General features: G+C 48.8%; 1 protein-coding gene across 3 annotated transcripts in view; it reads left to right on the top strand.

Annotated features, from left to right (window-relative positions):
• Nucleotides 1-12629, top strand: part of LOC144115235 (uncharacterized) — a 112520-nt gene that overhangs the window by 68765 nt on the left and 31126 nt on the right. Inside the window, exon 1 of one of the 3 annotated variants that reach the window (XM_077649519.1) lies at nt 8371-8572. The exons of the other annotated variants lie outside the window; for them this stretch is intronic. Coding sequence (XP_077505645.1) covers nt 8519-8572 — 54 coding nt within the window. The 5' untranslated portion in view covers nt 8371-8518. Of the gene's footprint in view, nt 1-8370; nt 8573-12629 lie in introns of those variants that run through there. 3 annotated transcript variants of the gene reach the window in all.

Below are 12629 nucleotides of genomic sequence, written 5' to 3'. Positions count from 1 at the left end.
CACCTTCTCGGTCTATAGGAAGCCTACGCATACAGGTCGCTACCTCAATTTTATGTCGTGTCATCCGGCTGGCCACAAGACGTCGGTGGTATCGTCTTTAATAACACGTGCCGTACGCATATGCTCAGATGAAAATTCATTGCAAAACGAGCTGAGGACGATTCACCGAGAACTGACTAATAACGGTTACCCTAGTCGCTTTGTCCACAATATTCAGAAGCGGATCTTACAGCCGGAAACACAAAGCAACAAGACATTCCCGGCGCGTGCTGCCATTCCTTACGTGCAGGGAATCAGCGAAGCACTATCCCGCGTGTTTTCAAAATATGACATGCGCATTGCCCACATCCCGACCAGCAAGCTCCGTAACCAGCTCGTGAACGTGAAAGATAAACTGCCGATTGAAGCATTTCCAGGTGTCATCTACCAGATCCCATGTGCTGATTGCCCCCAGGTTTACGTTGGCGAAACAGGAAAGTTCTCCAGAAGGCTTAACGACCACAAACGGGACGTCAGAAATAATAATCACACGACGAACGCCATTGCCGAGCATGTGCAAGAGCATACTCATACGATTGACTGGGACCACGCCACTGTCATCGCGAAGGAAAGGAACGTGTCATCTCGGCGACTGATGGAATCTCTAATCATACAATCGACACCAGCTACCATGAACCGGGTGCAAGGAACCATGCCACCCATCTACGCACGCTCCTTGCGCCACGTGTTACATATATAAGTCGCGACAATTTCTTGTACCGCTCAGTGATCAAGGAACCCGTACGAGGTTCCGAAACGTCTTTGAATTTCATGACATGATCAGTGAGCGCATTCCTTTGTCTTTAAACTGACTGTGAGTTTGGCCGGGCTTCGGGTGTTTTGTCGGGAGTTGTTTGTGACTGCAGCCTGACCAATTTAAGTTCAGCTCGCAACTCCTCGTTCTATTTTTTGGCTGAATAATTTCTGCTTTCAGGTCGTTAAACTCCTTATTTATCGCGTTTCCGGGGAGGGATGGAGGCAACCCAGCATAGCCCACCTTTACGATGTGTCTTGAGTCTTCTTGCTTCTCAGAACACGGTCCGCGTTCTCGGGTGCGTGGCGTCTCCTGTGCCGGTGGATCCGCCTTAGGTGCAAAGGAGACCGACCTGGTGGTCCCCTGCTCTTTATGATGTCTTGACTCTTACGTTCCGGATCGGCCTGACGAGTTGCGACGTTGACTAGACTTAGATCTTGACCGGGACCTGGACGTAGAATTGGAGGCCGCTCTTCTGGGTTCCTTCTTCTCGAACTGCTCGTTTCGGCTGGTGCGTACAGCTGCCGCGTAGCTCTTGCTGGTGCCACTGGTTGTCGGTTTCTCTTCCTGATCACCGAAATGTTGATGTTTCCTAGGCTTATTGATGGGATCCAGAAACTTTGCTTTGCATTCCCTTGAGTAGGTGTGGTGATTCCCCTGGCATGCCGCACAAGTTGGGGTGCAGTCGTGAGCTTCCCCGGGGTTCAGCTTGCCGCGCGAGTCACATTTCGATTCAGCTGGGCTGGGGCAGACGTCCGGTCTATGTCCTTCCCTGCCGCACAGTACGCAAAACGGTCTAGTTTTCCTATAAAGAAAACATTTGCGCTTGATCCACCCGTACGTCACAAAGAAAGGGACTTTGTATCCACTGAACAGTATCACCGCCGAGTTGGATCTGCCGAGCCTTCGGATGCCTAATATTTCGTGGGTTTCCGAGGAAAAGTCTTTCTGTAGGTCTCTGTCTGATGCGTTGGGGTCAATCCCGTGCACCACCCCTTTGCATGAGTGTTGCGGTGTTCTCACGTAGGCATTAAGGTGGTACTTTTTCCCGTCTAGGTTGATGTGATCGATCTTCGCAAGTACTGTGGCGTCTTCGACATGGGAAGTTGCCACGATGATGATGTTTTGCTCTTCAATAACTCTCATTTAAGGTTTGGCGCGTAGCGTCTTGCCACGTAACGCGTTTTCGAACGCGACGTTAAGTGGGTGTACACTCCCACCCCACATTTTTAGCTCTAAACGGTCTTTCGGCTTGATAATCACTTTAAATTCATACTTGTCGAGGTCAGGCAGTCTCGGGGGCCTTTGGCGGCTCGTGGGATCCGCTGCTGGTGACTTCGGGTCATCTTCGTATGCGTTCGGAGCCGAGTGCCCTTGTGCACGCTATCCTGCCCTGAGCTATATCGTCTTCCATCCAGGTTCTGGCTGTGAGTTATCAAAGTTCGCCTCGCCTTGTTTGCTGCTGCTCGGAACACTTCCGAATCCTCCAGACTCGGGGTCGTAGCCATGGGTGTGGTCCACATCCATCGTCGAAGCCGTAGCGGAGTAGCTGCTCGCTGGTCAGGCCGAACGCGGCAACGGACGCCGGGCCCGGTGCCAAAGTGCTTGCGAGGCTTAGCGATCCCACGTTTTGGCTTGGACTTTTAAAGTTCCGCATAATCCGCATTGTTATAGTTTGTTCTTCGTGCAGTAGCTCCTCGTAAATTACCATGCTGTGCCACTGATGTGTGAAAGGCGTGGCTATATTTTCTTGAACTAGTGCATTCAGTTCGTTGGAAGTTCCAAGAACTCGCAATTTCTCTTGCAATACTCGCCTGTTGGATGGAGCCCGTTCCTTCCTCAGGCCAACGGTGCTGCTATACTGAAGTGCGGCTTACTTGGTGATGCCAGATGCAAAGTTTTACATGCCATCCCGACAGGGCCTTCCCTTCCTTATTACTGTCTCAAAAAACACCCGCTTCCCTGGTCCAGTCCTACCGCTATCTCGGCAACCGCATAGCCTGTACACTTAAGCGCATCTGGCTGTTGCCCATTCGTCATCTGTAAGTATCCCCAAAAACAGCTCTTGCTCGACAGTGGATATATCGACAGGTGGAACGCCATCCGCCGTCAGGAATTCAGTCACTGCCGGTTACCTTAGTCGTGCTTTTATGTAGTGCGCCGTTTTTCAAGCTGCTGCATTGTCATTACTTTCCCATAAATGCGTGCACGATATTTTCACATTATGTACACGAAAACCATGTTTTCATGTTTTTATTCAAAAGTAGGGTTGTAATACGCAAATATACAATGCAGGAGGTCCCAGAGCAAAATGATGAAGGGGGACCTCCTGTCGCGTGGTAGAGGAAATTCAGGACTTTCGTTTCAATGTCGCACCTTTCAATTACACGAATTATTTTAAATGTTATAGCCTATTTATTTATTTATTTACATACCTACAGCGCCCTTGCGTGCATTAGTGTTAGGGGGGGGGGGGAAGAAAAACAATATGAGTGCACAGATGGCATATAATACAAATTCAGCTGCAAATTAAAGGCATGAAACAAGCAGGGAAAAATGAAACGATACGTATACAGGTAGGTGTCTTGATATTTGCGTCGCTTAGTCACACTGTATCATGGTAAGTGGGAAAACAAGCATGAGAAGTTAAACGCCGTGATAAAACCCATTAAAAAAGAATATTTTTCAGATCCTTGATAAAGGACGAAGGGGTCCCGGAAACAATTTCTCCATCAAACCATTGCACTCATGTATTGTCTTAGGGAAGAAGCTGTTCTAAATAAGTTTATCCGGCAAGCATATTCACTCACTTTTCTGGAATGGTCCGTTCGTGCAGATATATAGATATAGGTATACAGATATATAGCCTAGTTATAGCCTAGACGGCTTTGAAGAGCCCGTCTGTCAGGAATGACAGTCCCTCCCAGACTCCGGCAAACTGGGCCAGCACAGGAATATCAGGTAGGCCTTGTGATTTAAAAACAACCAAGGCGGAGTCATTTTTAAGAAAGCAGAAATACCTAGAATGATACACGAGGGTTGGTGCATGAGAACGGGTAAGTTGTGTAGCAAGAGCGAGAACGAAGTCGGTGCAATGGTTTCGACGAACATGCGCAATTTTTTTTCTATACGCTTGTAATTGTTAGCTCACCGCCAAGTGGAAGTTGCTAATTATATGTCGTGTAGGACGACTGCGACAACTGGGCGGTGCCTCCGCTTTGGGGCGCGAAGGTTTCCCGAGTATTATTTACTGTGTCCTGGAAGGTTCTTAACTAAACATCGCTGCAGAGTAATTTCGGGATTGCAGGTTTCGTTTACTTTTGGTTAAACTCGTACGCACGTACGTCTATCTCAGCATGTATAGACCGCAGTTTGAGCGTGCCGTTTTATTTCAGCCGAGAGACGAACTCAGTTGGTCCTTCAGCTCAAATTTGCAGCACAAAAATTGTGCTCACTCTTGTGTTTTTCCTTTTCCTGCCCTTGGGATTAACTAATTCACCAAAAATTGGTCGAGAATGCGTCGGCGGCGTTTTCCCTGTTGCTTTGTTTCTTGGAGGCACCGATCTCAGGTTTATGAGACCAAATGTGATGTGGCAAATTAAACAGAAGAGCGAGCCAGGCGAGACGCCTAGTAGGTGCCAATACAAATGTTGTGTGGTGCGAAGCTATAAACTCTTTTACGGGTGCGGTATCGGGGACAGGACGCCAGAGTTTGTAAAGGCACCTGCAGTGGAATGAGGTGAGCGATGTTGTCACTAGTGTTGCATCTGTCTGGTCCATTCAGCACGTTTTGTTTTCTTTTTACAAAAAAAAAAGAGATTCCTGTACCGTCGAGCTAAATATTATAAATATGGCGTTTGTGGCATGGTTAGTACAGCGTGGACTGTTTTTTTTAACAGTCTCTTAAATTTTTCTTAACGACATTACCCAACTCTCCGGATCAGTTGGTTGAGTGCTCGCTTCCTGGACATGTGAAGAGTTGCTAGAGCGCGACGTTCTCATCACTTTGTGCACCGGCTGAGATCGGCCGCTCGGAGCCCACCCGCTGTCGCTCAGAGGGTTTACGACGCCGCAGGGCACGAGGTCACAGTCACGATCTGTTATGCATCTCCGCGTTGCGATCGTGTAGGAGTAAAACTGATCTTGGAGTTGAGGGCGCGTGAGCGACTCAGGCCATCACGTCCCAATGCGCAAGTTAAATGCCTGCCTGACCTGCTGAATACTTTAAAAAGGTGCTATTTGGGTTAAAAGCTCGCATCTATGATAAACTAAATACTAATGAAGAGTACAACTGCGTCCCCTTCAAAGATCCACCTAGAATGCTGTATTCATCAAACATATAGGGTTTTTTCAGCAAAACCACGGAAATCTTTCTTTTAGTTGTTGAAACTTTCTGCACGCAACTAAAGTAAGAAGTACTAATTAAACCTCTTCAGTTCCGAGTAAAAATGAGGAAGTGAAAAGATTTCACGTTTAGCGGCCCTGCAACGAACGTTAACTGGAGGCGAAGCAATTTGTGACAAACCATGCAGTTCCCTCGATTCAGCTGAAGTCGGGTTTCCCGGTGTAAAACCGCCCTAATTGCCCCTCGTCTCCTCGGCAGCAGCACGACGCGTGTCGGGCCTCCCTCTTTCCTTAGCGCCGTTCGTTCGTCTTACGGGCCCGTTAAACTTGACCTTGCCGCGTTAGAGAATTTAGGTCAGGCGATCAACGCGGACCACGTTGCGACGCCACTTCGTCGAATTAGCTGCGCATCCCCATTTGCGGCCTCAGCAGCACCGCTCGCATTTGTCATTCAGCGCACCGTGGTTATACACATGGGCGGCATTCAGTGTTCCGTTTTTATTCCCCTCCGACGTGTCAGCTCGTTTTTTCTTAAAAACAAATGAAAGGTGGTGGATATATGAAACTGGACGTTCAGACTTGACTCCTAAGGCCATGTGTAGCTTATTTGCACCCCCCCCCCCCCCCCCCCCCACTACAATCGCTGCTTTTCCTCTTCACTCTTTTTCCAGCCTCATTGCTTTGGAAGATCGGGCACCTTTGGTGCGCCAGCCCCCTCCGTGTGTTTACATTCGTCCGTTTAGACCAAGGAACAGATGGGAGGAAACGAGAGGTCACATTTACCTGCTCCCTCGACTGCCGGTGAGGCACTGTAAACACTGCCGCATTTCTGCGCCGTTGGTTGTCGCCTGTGACCGGGAACAGCTAAAAACAACAAAGCGGAGGTTTACCGACGAACGACCGTTACTTCTCTTACCCTCTTTAGAAGGCTGGCTGTCGCGGGAAGAAAATCACCGTAACACGACGTTCCGGTAGCCTGTTCTTCCTCCTCGCCCGTCGCCTTTGTTTTCTTCTTTTTTCTTTCTTTCGCTCAAATTTTTTCCTCGGTGCGGCAACGGCCCGACGGAACCGCTGCCGCTTCTGCTGTTGCTGCTTCTGCGGGGTGGCCGCGTTTGCTTCAGCCAGGCCGGCTGGCCTGCACCCCTCCCCCGTTTCTTCTCCGTTCAATGGTTCGTTCCGCGCGCATAGCTACGCGCACTGCGGAGAGCGGCGGAAGTGCCGCGCGTCCAAGGCTTGTCTCTCCAACCCCTCGAAGCCACTGTGCTCCGCCCGCTGCTGGCGGCTGCTGCTGCTGCTTGCTGAGGTCGAACAGCCGGGCAACCGGTCAGATGTCACGATCGGATTGCGAGCGTCCGTCCGTGCGTTGCGGTGGGGGGCCCCGGAGGAGGGTTCCGGCAATGCCCTCATTCCCGTCTCCGCTGTGATGCGTCGTCGGCCGGCTGGCCGGAATGACTCGCTTTCCGTAGACGGCGCCAGCAGTCTCTCCTCTGCGCTGACATCGGGCCGACGTCTTCTGCTCTGTGCGTCCGCCGCGTGCCTTCCTCAGGCGTGGGTTAGTCGTCGCGAGCTGATCGCAGCGACGCGGTTTGGAGCGACACCGTGTGTGGGCCCGGGGCTTTTGTCCCATCGCAGTGCTTAGTCGACGTGAACGGGACCCGCATCGTGGCGTGGCTGCTTTCGAGCTGCGTCGGTCGGCGAGTTCTCCATTGTGTCCTGTTAATCCTGCCGTGATTGACGCGAGCGACAAAGCACCGAAGGAGCATCGGTCGTGTTTCGCTCCTCGTTGTCTGCGCTCGGCTGAGGTCACGCAGAAGAGTCAAAGCTTTTTCTTGTGATGGCAGCGGTGTCACCGTCGAATGTTCACTTGGCAAGAGTGTTTTGTGCTATGTTTTGTGCGATGGCGATGTTAGTTAACTTGTGACAGCAAATGGTGCCGTCTAGGGCGCCCATCCTTTTCTTGTGGCCAGCAGTTCACGGACAGAGTACGTCAAAGCAATGAAATGCGATATCACCGAAATATAAGCACTGAGATTTGCGTACAGTGTAAGCGATTGTCCTTTTTACTATAATTGTATGCGTTCGACGAAAAGAAAAACAGATTGTCGGGAAGCGTCTTTCTGCGGTACAGACAGTGTTCTTATGCCCTAGATTGAATTTGGGTTGTGTAACTGTATAACTACCCCAGTTCACTTAGTTTTAAATCTGGGCTTCCGAGTCAGCTACGCCTCCTGCGGCTTTTCTGTTGTCTGCAGCGTTACGAGTACTTGGCAGTCCACTGTTGCATGTGTCTGTGTCCCAGACTGAACGGTTGAACGTTCCGAAATTCCCATATTTCTGAGCGTCCGAACGTAATTAGGAGCATTTTCACGCTGTGAGCAGTATGATGAGTGCAGTGCCTCTAATTTTTTTCTCCACATTTGGTTGCTCATTCGGAACGCCCAGTTTAAACACCCAGCTCTGAGCCCGATTATTTATGGTTGCGCTTAAGTACTGGGGATTACCGTTACATATTTTGTCGCAAAAAAAGTTGCAGAAGGAGAAGTAAGAAGCATCATTTTAATCTACCGCCATTATTGTCATTTAAATCCCTAAAATGATCTCGCTAATCTTTTTAGTTTGACTCATTCACCAAAGAGCTGCGTGATGGGGAATATGTATTAGAGTGTCTCGATATCGATTACTTCCACTGATATTTTCTGTGGTTGGCGACAGTGCTTTCGGACTGGCTTGCTTTCCAAGCAGCAGACGTTGCAGGCGTAGAATTGGGGCTGCTTCATTTTTCGAGACCTACAGACGCGGCTGAGAAACTGCTGTGTGAGTTTTCACCTCGCGGTAGCGTTTTGCTTCGGCGTTTTTCGAGGCAAATTATAATCTCCAAGTCAGCTTTTTATCAGGAGTTCTCTGCAGCGGGTGGAAAAATAGCCAGCTACCATTCATCTTATACTTGGTGTCGCTTTCGGTCACTGCAGATACTATTCGCCGACGTCGACATCCAGTGTGCATGTTTCTATTACTAAGATGCAATGTGGCAACCATAATCGGAGCTGATCGGACCAAGTGAGTTTATGCAGCTCAGCTCGCAAGTTTTGCTCGCAGAGATCCGTCCTAGGTGGCCTGCCCAAGCGTCAGTGGTTGTCACGGAGCACGATCTGTTATCGTACGAACTTCCTGCAGACTCAATTTCTCTTTTTGTTCTCGGACATATATACCCATCCATGTGACGATGACGACAGTGCGCATAGTTTCACGGCAACTATGATGCATCACGGCGGTGACGATGCTTTTCTGGACAATCCCGCTTTGCGGAAAGGACTACAGACATTGACCGCAGTGCATCCGTGTACGTCTGAATGCTCCAAATAGTTGCGAAGCGCAACGAAGATGTACTCCACAGATCAAGAAGGGCAGAAGCTGCCCTGCCTATACGTGCCACTGGTAAGGAAGGCTTGTCTGACTCTTCCCGGTTTGCTGAATGCGGTTGCTGGAAAGCGTGTGACGTGATGCGATGCAAACCTTTTTTTTTTCTCTCGAAATGAACGCCTCATGGTAGCGACTGCTGTGGATATTCTCACTTTGTCTTTCTTTTCGTTGGCCAAAACTGTTACGTGTCCGCGTGTGTGGGGTTTGTTTATGCGCTATAGAAGGGGAAAAGATAACACGAGCCTGTTATTTTTTACTAATTTTGATGAGGGTATACTGTGAGGTTGTCCACTTTATTTGACTTGTATACCGAGTGATGTGTCTCTCGTTCGAAGCAAACAGCATCTGCTTTGCGCATACTCGGAGCCTAAATTCGCAGCGAACTTTGCACAGTCGGATCGGACAACATTGGATTGGGAGTGCCCTGTCGTGACTTATAGTTCAACCTTCTGCATAAGACGTTCCTGATGATGACGATTATTATTGGTGTGCTTGGGGCCATACCGCCTGCATAAGGGTACCTCCATGCAGCGTTCCTTATCAACCTATTGTACATTGGCAACTCGTGCCACCAGTCGGTCGGCAGTCGCGAACACTGTGCAACTGAATGCGAATATTTTAATTTGTAATTGAATGAAAACTAAAGGGTGCAGTGAGATGGTGAGGAAATATATTGATACTGATGGCCCACTTCCTACGTGCTGCAAAGTCTGACTTAAATGCTTCCTGCTTTCGCACCTACGCGTTCTCACGGCCATGGGAAATCAGTAGGGTATACGAAAGATTCAATATTCCCGCAGTAATTTTTTTATGTTCAGCGCCGTGCAGCACGCGGTGGCAGCCGCGAGAACTAGAAGCGTTTGTACAGACTTTCTGTGCTTGGGATGTTCAACATGCAGAGCACGTGACGCCCTCCATGTGCGGCTGACTCTTGGAGAGTTCAGCGCAAGACCGGGGCATGTTAGTACCTGTGAAAGCCAGTGGGCGACCGGTGGTAGCAGGCGCCGACCTCACGGCCTCCCGGATTTGAGGCGAGCGGCCTGAGTGATGCCGATTCAGTCTGCACCTAACTACCGGTCTGACTACCAGATTGCCGTCACCACTACGTGACAATATGCGTAATGCCTCATTGATGCACTTGTGCAGCTAAAATGAAAGAGGCAGCCTTTAACGTAGGTGACGCTTGGAAGAAAAACTTCAGGGTGCGGTTTTGTTACATGCTCAGAAAAGGTAGGCTCCACCATCAAAATGTGCCATAGCAGAAGGGCGATACTCTAGTTAGCACCATAGATCACTGTAGCGCCGAAAGGAAAATAGGTGCAGGGTTGGTGAAAAGCCCCCATTCCACAGGGTAGGTTTTTGAGCCGCGTAGTTGGGCATTTACGACAGTCCACAAGCCTAAGATCTCTGGAGGGTAAGCAAGAGCGTCATCGTCACTCATAAGGATCTTGCTGTTGTCGGATACAACGCAAGCACGAAGCGGCAGAGGCCCCTCAAAGGCGGCCTTCGAGCCAATGGCGTCGACCAATTTTCTTCACGCCGTTTCTAATCCGATTAGGCTGCATGATGCCTAATCTGCCACCCTTGCGAGGTCATGTTAGCGGTTCCAAGAGGATTAACCACTGCATTCTGAGAATCGGTCGACGCCATTGTCTGGAGGGCCTCCTTGGGCGTTCGCCGTGTAGTTCTTGAGTTATATTCTACTATAGCTACAAAGGCATCTAAGTGCTCGACTACACTACACAAAAGCGGAACCTGTGACCTAGGAAAATTTGACCAACCCGGTACATGTGGACGACCGAAGTAATAAACATCTTGTGCACGGGCACAACAGGTTTCGCACCAGAAGACTTGCCACTCCTCCTGATCTTTCTCAATGACGCAGCTTGATGTGTCTGTGACATTGACGCTTGTGCCGCATTAGTACGTACAGCATACGGGTCGCACGGCACGTTGCACGTGGCACTCGCTCTCTCACTCACTAACTCTCTCACTCACTCACTCACTCACTCACTCACTCTCTCAATCTGTTACTCACTCACTGACTCATTCGCACTTGTCCTTGAGTGCTGTGAAACTACTTTTGTCTGGCCACACGAGGTGTTTCACGGTACTCGTCACACTGCATTCGAAACAAAGGACATTAGATGTTATACCTTAACTTTGGAGATTTTAGCATCCCATGCTTTCTTTGCGTGAAAGGTGAGGTGACACACTCGTACACACACATGCACAGAACACATGCAAAGTCTAAAACGAAAAACAACAAATGGATGCGAGGTCATTTCTCAGGTTAGCACAGAAAAGCCTACGGTAATGCGGCGTAGCTAAATCAACTAATTCAGCTGACGGACAGTAGCACACTTCATTTGCACGGTCTTCGCATCCTAAGCTACTTAAAGCGCTTTCAAGCACTGCTCCGCAGTGTTTTGTGGTTTCTCGAAGTCGCCGAAAGCTACTTCCTCCAAGCCCCCTGAGCGAAGCTGATTATCGAACAGGTGGAATTTGCAGTCACGATTAATGCGGCAGATATGCGCCGCGCTCTGCGTACTCATATCACTGAATTCTTAACACAAAGACTCACCAAAGTGTGTAACTCGCCATGCCTTGCCTGACACCCGGGTTGCTCAGAGAACAGCTCTGCTACATACGTTGCCTTATTCACCGCGAAATTTTCACTATGTTGACAAAAGGGGGCGTATTTTGTTATTCATGCGCAAGAACTTAATGCCTTTCTGCAGACTGATAATCTAACTTCAGTGGCGTTGTTTTTGTTTTTTTTTTGTTTTATGGTGTTTAACGTCTCAAAGTGACTCAGACAAGAGGTACATCGTAGTGAAGGGCTCCGGAAATTTCGACCGCCTGGGGTTCTTTATACGTGCACTGACATCGCACAGTACGCGGGCCTCCAGCATTTCGCCTCCATCGAAATGCGACCGCCGCGGCCAGGATCTAACTCGCGTCTTTCGAGTCAGCAGCCGAGCACCATAACCACTGTTAACTTTAGTAGCGTCTTTGGAATAAGTAGTAATGAATACAAGGATGGTTTTAGGGCAGCCTGGAAAACCATGTTCAGGCTGGTAGCGGAAACAGTGCTTCTGTGGAATATGCGAGGCTATTTTACGCTAAGAGGAGAGCAATACTGTAGACAGTGGACAGAGTTGGTGATTAGTTGGTGGTTGGTTCTACGAGTGGCTTGCCCACTCAGAGAATGCAGCAGGTTCTTGAATATTCAGCTCCCACAAGCATCTGGGCAAATTTTGAGCCGCTGTTCAACAACGAACTTGTCAATTTTCATCACCTCTAGAACTTTGATGAACGAAGCAGAGAATAGCCAGGGAATAAATTTGCAGCGCAGGTAACACGCTGCTATAGGAAGGCACGCGGTGAGCTCTAGTACCGTGAGCGATTCCACGTGAATTCCCTTACAAAAATTATTTACACAGTATATAGACTTCTGTGTATAATGTCTACAGACTGTCTATAGAGAAATCCAAGAGAATAGTCTATTGGCAATACAAATCCTATTGTTTATAGACAATCTATAGATTTATGGCAATACACCTTTAGTACAATTTTACCTATAGACAGCCTATAGACTATGAATAGGAAGGAAACAGTCCATAAGAACTCGATAGACTATCTATAGACCATTTTTATAAGAGCATGTGCCCATGCGCTGAATATTCCGTGCGAACAGTGCACTTACGATCGCAGTGTCAATTCCTGCTATGGGACGCGGCGTCCCTAACACAAGTTTCATAGGATCGAGATTTCTGCCGGTGTACACAACACAAGAGAACGCGCGGCATACCGTAACGTCGGACACGTTGATTCGTTGCTACAGCATTAACACTTGTATCGTCGAATTTAAACAAAATGACTTGACAGATCCGCGTACTCATTCCCCACAGCACCTGTCAGACATTTAGAGTGTGTACGCGGGCTATAAGCATGTTTTTATACATAATTAGATCTTTTAACAGGCGATATTAGTAAAATAAACACGCGACCAATCACTTTCCCTGTCACGTTTACGCAGGCAACATCATTAAGTCGTAGAATTGAAAAA

The sequence above is a fragment of the Amblyomma americanum genome, chromosome 1, assembly GCF_052857255.1.
Source record: "Amblyomma americanum isolate KBUSLIRL-KWMA chromosome 1, ASM5285725v1, whole genome shotgun sequence".
NCBI lineage: Eukaryota > Metazoa > Arthropoda > Arachnida > Ixodida > Ixodidae > Amblyomma > Amblyomma americanum.
This window is presented reverse-complemented; position numbering and strand designations above follow the sequence as displayed.